Source organism: Monomorium pharaonis, chromosome 5 (genome assembly GCF_013373865.1).
Source record: "Monomorium pharaonis isolate MP-MQ-018 chromosome 5, ASM1337386v2, whole genome shotgun sequence".
Classification (NCBI taxonomy): domain Eukaryota; kingdom Metazoa; phylum Arthropoda; class Insecta; order Hymenoptera; family Formicidae; genus Monomorium; species Monomorium pharaonis.
The window spans coordinates 899,327-911,893 of NC_050471.1; the positions used below are offsets into that span (position 1 = coordinate 899,327).

At 36.4% G+C, this 12,567-nt stretch overlaps 1 protein-coding gene across 3 annotated transcripts in view; it reads right to left on the bottom strand.

Moving 5' to 3' along the window:
• Positions 1 to 12,567, bottom strand: part of LOC105839892 (protein O-mannosyl-transferase TMTC2) — a 321,130-nt gene that overhangs the window by 128,963 nt on the left and 179,600 nt on the right. For all 3 annotated transcript variants that reach the window (XR_003626312.2, XM_028192590.2, XM_036286645.1), the window contains exons 3-4: positions 8,811 to 9,107; positions 457 to 1,354 (exon numbers count right to left, since the gene is read on the bottom strand). Coding sequence is in view for 2 of the 3 variants with exons in the window: in XM_028192590.2 (XP_028048391.1) it covers positions 457 to 1,354; positions 8,811 to 9,107 (1,195 nt within the window). In the remaining variant the exon portion in view is untranslated. The remainder of the gene's footprint in view (positions 1 to 456; positions 1,355 to 8,810; positions 9,108 to 12,567) is intronic.

Below are 12,567 nucleotides of genomic sequence, written 5' to 3' on the forward strand. Positions count from 1 at the left end.
AAAGATGAGTCTAAAAAAATATGTGCAAGCAATTGTACATAATGTACATAATGTACGAGTTTCGGATTAAAAAAAAAAAGATGTAAAAAGCATTAGGAATATTTGAAATTTATCACAAATGGTTTAGATAACATTCTACTATTTTTCTTTCTTTTTGAAACCCGTATATTATATTATAGTACACACACAAATATTTTCCGTTTAGACTTATTTTCGCTGACATAAGATAATTTTATAAATAACTTCAATAAACTTAACTTTCCAATTTATGTAATATCTGCTGTATTGAAAGCGCCTTAACGAAAGCGACGAAAAAGGGCAAGATTTGTACTAATCCAATATTAATACGCGTGTGCAAAAATATTTCTATGAAAATAACTGAGAGACGCCGCATGTCAGTTAAAAGATTCACGCGCCTATTCCAGGGCGAAGCTTCAATTTAATCGATCGCCTTACCTTTCGGCGGATTGACGTGCAGCGCGGATCTGTATAGGCTCTCCTCGTCCCTCCAATCGGCATTCCTCACGAGCGTCTTCGCCGACATCACGCCAATGAGAATCGCCGTGCCGAGAAGCACCGCTCTACCGCGTGTCCTGGAGCCGTTTCTTCTCGCTATCCGGTAGCACCCGGACACCGCGGCACCAACCGCTAGACATGCGCCCACGCTGGGCAGATACAGTATTCTTTCGGCTATGACGAAGCCCACGTAGAAGAACAGATTGCTCGCCGGCAGGAACGGGAGCACGAGGAAGCCCAGGGAAACGGCGACGGCGGTAGCCGCGGTCTGTCGGCCGCTAACATTTACGCCGTTTATGCCGCCGTTGCTGTTCGGCCTCTTGGCACAGTGACAATCGCCCAGTGGACTGTTGTTGTTGTTGTTGGCCGCCCGGCAGCCGTCCGTGTGGCAGCCGCCGGTGCGTCTGCCAGCGCACACGGGACACCTGGACGACGCCGAACGTGGATACGTTTGCTGAAGTAGAAAACCCACCGGTAACGAGTCCCGGCGTGGTCGTCGCAGACCCCTGACGGCCCAGCACACCGCGCCGATCAGGACGACATACAGGCACACGGACTCGAGATTCCGCGGGTCCAGCGGGCTGGTAATGCGCGGCACGGCGTCCATCGACCAGTCGAAACTCAGTGTGCTCGGGCAAAGTAGCATTCTCGCGCTGGCCGCCGGCAGATACAGGAAAGTCAGGCCGCGCGTCAGCCGCGACGGATGCCTCGCCGTCGGATTGTCCGCGCTTGCAAACTCCGGCCTGCTCCCCGCGAGTCTGAGTCGGCCGAAGGCGAGCAACGCCAGGCCGCCGGACAGAATGCCGACGCTGCGACCCCGGGTGAATCCGCAGCTGCCCTGAAATTCAGAACGGCCGACGGGCATGGCATTACTTGTACAGCTCGTGCTTGGCATTCGGCTAAACTGGGCCAAACATTGCGCACGTAACGGACAGATGTGTCGGTGCGGTATGCGCCATGAGAAACTGTTTAATCTCCTTCGAGACCTCGTCACCACTAAATCAAACGTTTATTTTCTATCGCCTCGATGATTGTTACCGAGATTTTAACTGAAGTATATGTAGCACGTACGTATTACCGGTCAAAGATATGTATTTCCCCTTTTTTTTTGTAATTAAATAATGGAAAGTTTAAATCGCCTATATAGACTTAATGATAATCTTGATGGTTTTAATGCTGCATTATGATCCTAAAGCTATCTTTTACAGACATTTTTTATTTTAACTAAGATACCTATATTCAATACGGCCACGTAGCCAATTTGACTCATCCCTCCAGTTCCAAATAATTATACAACGAATTTTACAGATAACGCTAATGTATCACTTAGGAAGTCGATATAATGTATTTATGCCAATATATACAAACAATATTGTGCAAGTGAAACTAAGATTAAAAGTCTAGAAGAAGATATTCTCTTTTAAAAAGCATTTCTTTCTAAAATACTTTTAAAATAGTTTTACAAAATTAAAAATTTTTCTATACAATTAAAAAAATTTTTTTAATGAAAAGAATAAAGGATAATTTCATGTCAATAATAAAAAAATTTACATTTAAAAATTAATAAAAATTTTTTTGTTATTGATGTAAAATTGCCTTTTATCCTATTAATTTTTATGCCTACTTTAAGCGTACAGAAGAATTTGGAGCTGTGTAAGGCCAGTTCAAAGATATTTTTTAATAAAAAATATTAATGATTGGCTTTAGGATCCCCTTAAGTATTTAAAATAAATGCATACAAAAATCAGAGTTCAAATACTTTTTGTGGTATACGTAAAACGGCAGTATATGTAAAATATGAGTAGCTTTCTAGACAGAATGCTGATTTTTATAGGCGCTTTACTTGGCTCATAACATATTTTTTCACCGTAATAAAGAGAATGGCGTGATAGATTTAAAACACGTAACTACAAGATGGCATGCAAGCGCGTGCTCTACGTTCCGTACGACACACATGTGCACGCACGTGACACATGTGCTGCTCGCCAGTATATACGTACAGAAATAATAAAAGTACTGTAGAAAAATGCATTACGAGGTATCTCGGGAAATATGATACTGTAATAACGCGACGCGACGGTTCCGTTGTCAGTTCATCGGCTATACGTTGTTTCCCGCATTGTTATAGCGCATTCGTGCTCTTTTTCTCATGAATAAGCAGAAAGGGAAAGGGGGCGAATTGGAAGTATAAAAGTCTTCACAGTTGTCGGGGGCGATGTTTGCCGGCGAACGGTGCGGCATTGCATCCGACCGGAAGGTAGTTTCGGTCGGATGGAAAGGAGAAAATCGTTTGTCCGACGAATCGGTGAACAAGACGGGTATCTCGCTATACAATACTCGTATTGACAAAACGCGCAAGGAGAACAGACGCTTTGCCGCGCCCTTCATCGCTCGCGATAGACAAACAAAACGTTATTGAAGAACGGCAAAATACTTATATTACGAGACGTCCGTTTTCAGCGAAATCATAAAGTGAAAATTATTTTATTCCAGAAAGTTTAAGAAAGTACATGTCACTTCAGCATTACCAAAAATAAAAACTTCATAGATTGTTCTATTATCACGTTTGTGTTACATGTGTGTAAAATTTTAATACAATTTCCTTATCGCTTTAAAATTTATTTAATCGTCTGTTGGATTTTTATTCTTAGACAAAATCGTGTTTTGTAATTATATGCTAACTTAATGAAGAAATAACATTATAAATTAAATTAAACATTTTACGTACTACTATTAAAACTTTAATAAATATTCATGCAAAAGTTTATTTGCATAAAGTTTAAGTGTTTATCCACACTTAATCGTTTAAAAGTTATTAACTACAGGAAAAAATTTTAATCTTTACGCTGTATAAGCCTAATAGCTTGTAATTAAACTAAATTATTGTTATTTGAAAATTCAAGATCAAAATTTAGATATTCATGATTAAAATTTTTTGTTATTGATTTATAGGAAAAAAAAAGAATAAACCTAAAAAACCTGCAGTTTTTAAATTTTAATGACTTTTAGCTGATATTGCGTAGCCAAAACATCTTTAATTATCTAATTACTACTGACAATGAATAATGAAACAATCAATAATACAACCAACAAAAATAAAGGCAAGTTTTTAAAAATTAAATAAAATTAATTTTAAAAAGTTATTTAATTATTTAATAATCTACATATTTAATTGATAGAAACAAGAAGCATCATTAGAGTCCTTCGAATCTTGAGTTTTTAATAAACATGTTTGTTAGATATTTTTGTAGCGTGTCAAATAATAGAAATTTGTCATTATACTTTTACAAAATAGAAAATGTTACAAGGGACACGTTTTCTAGATTATGTTATTAAATTGTATTGAACTATACGAAATTCGCGCGAAGAGTCTTAATGAAATTTCCGTCCGCAGTAACCGCGGCTGGAAACGCGATTCGAAAGTTACACAGACAGTCGGATCAGGCTGAAATAATAGTTTGCGGTGAATTTATAATTCACGTTAAGCACGATTACGCTCCTCGCCGAGTGCACCGAGACACTCGTCTCGTATCTATCTCCGACTGGAATGGGAACTGGCGCAAAGTGTACTACAAAGTTCGTTAAAAAAGTTAGCTGATGCGAAATTGAATGCCACGTCGTCGTCGTGTTTAAGAACGGTGTCGCGCGCGCATTTTACTGCACGTTGCTTCCGGTACGCCTTATTACTTCGCATTACCCTTCTACTTTCCTTCCACCCCCGACTTCCTTCGACTCTTCGTTTCCACCCTTCCCCTATTCCAATTTTGTATTATTCCGAAGTTTCTTGCACGCCGCGAGTTCGAGCAAAAGAGAAGAGACACTCTACACGGGGAAGATTTGTCGAGGCACGGCCGTGAATAGTTTAAGACTCGCCTTAATAAACGAACGATACGTCGCGCTTCGTGCAAACTTCCGCCAAGTTCGTTACAACCGTAAGATGTAATTTTCCGGACGACGCGAACGGGTGAAGGGACGGCTGCATCTGCCAGTGGCTCCGTAACCGCTAATTCCGGACCAAAACTTTTGCTATAAAGACTTTCTGTGACAGCGACAATTATCCGTATTACGTACAATAAGGGACCCTGTATGTATCGCAAGGACCAGTGCAGCATTACGCGGTTAAATGTTAATTTATTCGTCGACTGTCATACTGAGAAATATATTATTAAGAACGTTTGAACTATACAATACTGACTAAAAACTAACAAAATTTAAAAACTACCGGGTACTTACATAGATTTGTTCTCTTTTCTCTTAGTTTTGGGCAAACAATTCACGAACGAATTTTGGCCGTAAATATCCGAATTTTAATTTTAAAATTAGATGCAAAAAGAACACAAAGAATAATTTGACTTATTAGATAAATGTCCTATTAAACAGACATGTACCCATACCCAAACCTACACAAAAATTTGTTATTATTAATCTTAAATTAAAGTCTCAAATGTTTAATTGTGATCTTAAATATTTAAAAATTACAATATTAAAATTTGACATTATAATACAAAAAATTAAGATTAACAATAAGTTTTATATTAAAATTAATTATAAAATTAAATTTTAATATTATAATAAAAAAGTATTTAAAATTGAAAATATAAGTGTTAGAATATACATATCCGGCACTACGTTTACTTTAATAAATTTATAGTGTAAATGATCATTTCCTGCTTAGTTTTAGGTAAATCATTTTCTTTGCTAGGCTCGAGAGATCTGTTTTCAAGTAAATTTTTATAAGAAAGTATTCAAACAACTAAAATGCAATTTTTGCAAAAATATTTATTAATTCTTGCAAAATACAATGTTATTTCTCATCATTTTAAACTCTAGTGTAATATAATTAAATTAGGACCTGTAAATCTTTCTGTGAAAGTAATCAAGAGCCACTGATTGACTGGAAATATTAAAACAAAACTCTCTTCTTAATTTATATGAAGTCGTATACTAAATGAAAATTGAACATTGAAATTAAAGACGACGGCCTTCTGAGGGAAAAAGTTGGAATATTTAAAATATTCAAAATATTAGAAAAATAATTCAACAAGTAAGAAAGTATCCAAATGAACTTTTGCATGAATGTTTGTTACTATGTGTAAAAAAATTAATTTAGTTCTACTACACAATGCTACTGCTTCATCAAATTTTGCAAGTGAGTATTATAAAATACAATTTTACGTGAAAATCAAGAACAAATAATTTTTAATTAATAAGGAAACTCAAACTTTGTATAGATATTTAAACATAATAATAAAACAATCTATAAAATTGTTATATTTTTGATAATACTTTGAGATATAATAAATACACACATCCTTAAACATCTAGAGAATTTTTCGTAATAAACCTTTTATTGTTCTGCATAATGTATTGTCCCATGCATTCCGAAAATTGATCATTCAAATACAATTTAATAAAAGGCATCTGTGTAATTTATGCATAAAACGTATCAAACGACGGTAAACTTGCCACTGGTTCATATTAAATTTAAATGTCGTCGCTAAAACATTTATTTCTTAAAAAAACGTGATCGTGCATTTAAATTTCGAATGTTTCGATAATCCGAATACGTTCCTGCATTCGGATACACCGGAATTAACTTAGATTACCGAGGTTGCACCATAATTGCCGTAATTCCATCACTTATCGCGGATTTTCTCGTCCGCGACGATATTGTTTTATCTCCGATAAAACGGCCAACGAAGCATCCAAAAAGGAAACAAACGTCACAGAGCCGGATTTAACGTCGCGGCGATATTTCACGGGGAGATATCCAGCCGGCTGGTTCGATACTCTCGCTGAATCGATAATCTGAAAACCAGATTTTTCCAATTACTTCGCGATCGTTTCGGACAGTTCGATCGTAACTTAATAAATTTCTGCTCTCCGCCCTTCGCGCGCGCTTCCCGCGTGTCCATCCCGGTTCTAGTTCTCATCTGCCGAACGTCACGTCTCGTTTGTCTCTCCGGATCCTCGCTGCACAGCTTCCGCCGTTCCACGCATATTTCCGCGCGGCCGGACAAAGCGAACAGAAAACGAGAAAGAGTAAGTACGGCGTTGCTGACGCCGTTGCGACGATTCCGTTTTCGAATAGCGAGACATTTCCGTTTGGATTTTGTTGTTTGCACGAAAAAACAAATAGTCGTAATCTTCTTTTTCTTTTTTTCAATTACGTGTAGCACGATACTAAGTTTTATACTGTAAACGACAAGTTTTCTAATGGAAATTATAAAGAATGTTATTAAAATTTTGATTTAACGCAAGAAAAATGCAGATTTGAAATTTCCATCTCAAGAGATGTGATCCCTCTCAGCACTTTAATCCGCCATTGAGGCGTATCGCGCTCGATTGCAGTTCGATTTTCATGGTGGGAAACGACGTGCGAACGGTTTATACTTGACGGTGGCTCGAGCTGAGCGAGAAAACGGGAGGAAGCCGCAGAGGGTTGCAAGCGCGAGGAAAGACGAGATGGAAATATATTAAGAAGAGAAGTATAAATGGGAGAAAAAGGGATGCAATGAAAAAGAACGGAAAAGACGTGTAGAGGCCTTAGAGAAGCTCGGAGGGACGTCGGAAAATGCGAACGATCCTCTTGGCACCCCTCCAACCGTAGCGTAGGGAGGAAAGAAGGCGGGGGGGGGAGGGAAGTGAGGAAGAGACGGCGCACGTCATGCATCACGCGAGGCGTCCGGTGCATCCAGCGCATCCGGATGCACCATGCGCAAAAGGAGATGGCGAGATAGGGGGTGTTTTGGGGATTTCGTGAATGGAGGGGGAGTGATGACAGTAGGCGCTTAAACCTGGAGGCTGGAGAAGGGCGGCTTTACCGTATGTGCATCAGTACGCTGTCGTCGCCAGAATGCAGGCAAGATGCGGCGGATTGCAACGGCATTGCGTTATCGGTTACACGCTTCCCCGAATCCGTATACGTGCGCACGCGGGCTCCGTTTTGTCTTGCGCCTCGTTTCCCTGTCGAAACTTTCACGTTCCGCGAAACGAGACGGCGGGACATCGATTCGCGAAATTCTGTTCCGATAATTTTATCGGAGCGAAGATACAGATCAGGTTTCCAGTCTTGTATTACAGATATTTTTAGTCGATTCCCATCATTTACTTAAGAAGATTTTCACCTTGAGAAAGTGGAACAAAGAGTCACGTGACTTTTCATTCGTGTGTGTGTGTGTGTGTGTGTGTGTGTGTGTGTGTGTGTGTGTGTGTGTGTGTGTGTGTATCTTTTAATAAATAATTAATGTATAAAAACTTACTAATCTTTTAACATCTTTAAACTAACAATTGAAACGATGATTTGTTATTTAGAAATATTTTCTTTATAATATTAATAAATATTAATGTGGAAAAAATTGAAAAAGAATTGTTTATTATGAGTATAATGTAATAACTAGTGGCACTGTTAAATTTGCATTAGTATGATGTTATATTTAAAGAAAATTATAGGAAAATGATACAGTAATATTCTTTTTTATATACATTTCATACTTTTTTTTTAGGGAAAAATGGTTTTCAAAATTCCTATATATTGTTTAATCAAATTACTTAGAACTCTTCTTCTTATAAAACTTTCTTCTCTTTCAATGCTGTTTCCAAAAGTTATTTAAATAAAACTATAATAAAACTAGGGTAAATAGTTTAAGTACAGACAGTGCCCCAAATACTAGAAATTCTATTTGTATTTAATTTTACTTAAATACTTAAGGAAACTATTTATAATATTTTTTTCATAAAAAACTTATCTAATGAAGAAGGATTGAATTTCAAATATTTCGGATACTGTCTATTAGACCACTTATTCTAAGATCAAAAATATTTGGAAAAATTCAATAATGTCTCTTTATTAAATATAAACTTATTCTCATAATTTAATCAAGTCCTTATTTTAAGTGAAATGACTAAAAAACCTCCTTAAATTTAATGCCTTATATGTATCATGTGTAGAGTGTTCGTATTATCAATATGGCAAACAAAATATAATAATGTATAAAACTTTACTAATTTTTATTTAAATATGTAATTTTTGTATGTAATTTAGCATGGAGATAATTTGCGGTTGTATGTAACTCAGAGAAAATCCATTAATTATTAAAATGATTCAGAACAAGGACAACATAATTCGTAACTTTTTATTTATAGAAACAATTTTATGTTTAAACTGAATCTCAAATTAGAACAGCTTTTGTTCTAAATGTCTGATTTAGCTACCGCAAATCCAATTTAGGTGTAATAGAAATATGTGATATTGCTAAACTAGTGATAATATCGTTACTTTAACAGTCACTTACCTTTCGACTTGGCTCGCCACGACAGAGTTCCCAGAGAAGGCAGAGAGCCAGAGACGATATGCCCGTTTCCTTGGCGAGGGTGGCCAACGTCGACGACACCAGGGCCACCAGCAGGGGGAATGGCGATCTCGTGCGATTACAATGGGCCGAGTACGTCAGGAAAGATGTCAAGGTCAGGAAACAGGCAAGAAGGTCGGCACGTCCGACTATACCGGCCACAGCTTCACTGTGAATGGGATGGACCGCAAACAGGAAACCCGTGATCGCGTGCGCAAGATTGCTCCTTCCTGGCAGGATCTGCGGAGTGTAATTGTGGATATCTCGTAAGGTACACATGTAAACGTCTCGCGTGGCGATCCTTCGACCGACGGGGGTTGGGCAAATTAACTCTAACGTTAATTGGCTCCACTCCACTACGAGAATTGCCTGATCCAAGTTCCAATTTAATTGTCTATCAGATGTAAATGGCCAGCAATAACAACGTTCTATCCGAAATTATTAGAAATTAGACAATTTAAGATTATTCTGTTATAAAATTCAAATTATAAATTATAAATTGTACATGTAAATTTTTCTAAAGTCTCAAGTTAAAATTTTTAACAAAGAATATCTTAATTACCTACAGTTTACTTTGTTATTACTATCTAACATCTTGTATCTCATATTTTATAACATCAATTGATCTGTCAAATTTAATATAATGGCATATTAACAGTAAAAAATAAAATAAAAAGGAACTATTGTTTCACTTATTATACATTTTATAATTTACATTTACTTTTATTCGATAAAAGAAAGACTTGCAAAGTATGGATAAATATTTGGACCAAAGTATGAAGAGAAACATCAAATATGTAAAAAAGCAGAGAAATACAATTCGCAGTTTTATGCGCAACGGTTGGTAATCGTCGGCAACACTGACGAGGGTTATTCGAAAATTATACGATCCAATGCACATTTACAATAAGGGGATAGAGGATACGGGCGAGACGGGCGGAATTTCGAGCAGGGAAATTGTATAAATGTCGTATATTTTTTCAACGCGCCAGCTGAAAATCGAAGGTGGCGACGAAATGGCTCGGAAGGAAAACCGATCGGAATCGAGAACGAGGAAACACACCGTACGCGCTGCCTTACTGAAGATATTAACAGCATGCATAACTCAAAACGCCGCTCCCGAAGTACGAGAAGTACTTTCATTAATACACTTAGACGCAGTTAATTAGCGCGACAGTTTCATTACACAGGAAAGTGCTGTGTGTATTAAATTAACGCGGCTCCTCATACTTGCCACTTTCCCACGCTCATAATAACGCGCTAAAACGATTTGAGTTGCTAATGAACTTATAAAATGGTATGCAACTTTGATATTACTGCTTATTTTCGTGATTCCAAGGAATGCAAGTATCTTCACCACACGATTCCTCCCGATACTCACAACCGCGTGTCTGTTTATTCTCGACCGAGAGAAATACTTTGCATGGATAATGATGATGGTGATAATAATACTAATAATTTTAATAATAATTTCTTCTGCATTAACTACTTCTCCACATACTTCTCCTACAACAACCACGTCTATACAAACTTCGGGAATGGCTATGGATTCTCCCATTTCTCCTATAATTGCTAACATCTTCATGGAGCACTTCAAGAATCAAAAAATGAGCACTTTGAGAAAGGAGTCGTTCTAAATCTAGAGGCACAATATGTGTAAATCTTTTAAAATTCTTGATATTGCAATAGTTATTCAATAAGTTAATTATAATTTTATTATTACTCTATAGTCTACATGACATGTAAATTTTCAATCTGTACATAGAAAAGTTATATGTACGTATATTTGAATATATTTTGCAATATTTTTTCATTATTTTGAGTAAATATATAATTTAATGAAAACTATGCTAAATCTATTTTGGAGAGGGAGAGGGGTGATGGGGTACGTTACCACATCTTTCTCTTCGATTTATTATATCATCATATTTCTGTGAATAACATCTAAAATAATAAATATTCGTTTATAATGAAATTCATATTTAATAATTTTGAGTCTGTAATCGACTGAATTACATTGACGTAATCATTATGTTGTTAATTTAAAATATTGATTATCACAAAGTTATTATATAAAATGTAAATGGGGAGCTGTAATATAACTCACACAAGTTAAATGGAGTTGAAAGATATATTCAAAAATTGATGTTAGAAATATACTACTAAATATAAAAATCCGCTTTGAACAAAAATAAGTATTTTTCTCTCTTATTTGAAAGAAAAATTAAAAAATATTCGCAGAAAAGAGATCTTACATCAATAAAAAAATCATCAAATGTCGGAGAAGAAAGTTTTTAACAAAATTTTAGTAAGAAAATATATTTTGAATGAAATAGACTCGAATAGCAAAGTTATTTTCACACAGAACGCTTCGAGCAAATATGTTTTCATAAATAGATTATTCCCGAAAGCGGTCACGCCACTTTATATTATACAAGTTAGGAAAATTTAAAAATGAGTCTAATTCTAGTAGAATGTGTCCATTATCTGTATTACATTTTTCAGATGCCAATAATTACGCTCTCGTTTATATTTTCAGCCTTATTTAAAAACTTTTTGCCAATACTGTTAGTTTATCCATATAATTTGTCCAAAACTTCATTGGAGCTACGTATATACGTACCAAATAGATTAGTAACAGATTTATGTAACTCAATAGAAGCATAAGCATTAAGTTTGATGCACTTTCAAGACCATATGTACGACTAAGACTGATTTGAATTAGTACACAAGTAATTAAATTTGATTAAAGTTTGGCTAAACATTAGATAATTGTTATAATTGAACTTGACGTAATTTATTGCACGTATAATTAAATTGCACTTTACGTGACTTCTCGGAGCGTCATTAAAACACGTCGTAGTTAAATACTCGCCGTAGTTAAACATAGTGACCGAAAGAGGTAATGTAAAATTAAAGTCTCATTACAGAGAGGATGATAGGACCCCGTCGCGGCTCTTTTGATCCTTCCGACGTATTCGGAAGTTCTATTTGAGATGTTCGCGTACAGTTACGCCGAATCGCCGTTACAGTTCCCTTTCACGACCGCCCCATCGCTCTCCCCCTCCGGAGTAAGAGGAATCCCAAGCTAACTAAAACGAAGTGACGTCGTAAAATTAAAACCGCGCGGCAGGCTTATGGCAAAGTTAAGCGGGGCTCTCCCACGTTATTTGAATTCTGCCGCCGACAATTCTCCGAAAATGTGCACTCCGGCACAGATAAAATAGAAAAGATCTCCGCGGCTTTATTTCGAATATAAAACGAACCTAGGATTGCTCAATAATTAGACGGATTCATAGTGCGATTTTTATTGCGAAACAAATTGCGCTCCTCCTAACTTTTCTCGACAAAACCGCGAATTAACGTTATGCAATAAGAACCACAGTGTGTAATGGATGAGAATTAAGTCCACCGACAGTAGATATCTAAATCTTGATTAATTGGCGGTATCGCTTTCTTAGGTAGCACAAGCAACGAGAACAACTTGCATGAAATAAAAACAAAAGCAGTAGAGATCAAATTAGTTGACGATCAGTTTTTTTTTTGTATTAGTAACTTAAATTCCAGTTAGATAGATTCTAGACTTTGTATTAATTCTTTATAATATCTTGATTCAAAAAAGAAATATGGCTTAATACTTTGGAATTGAACAGACTTTTTAGAATTTCATTTCTGACAGCAATCTCGTTGAATATTGTCA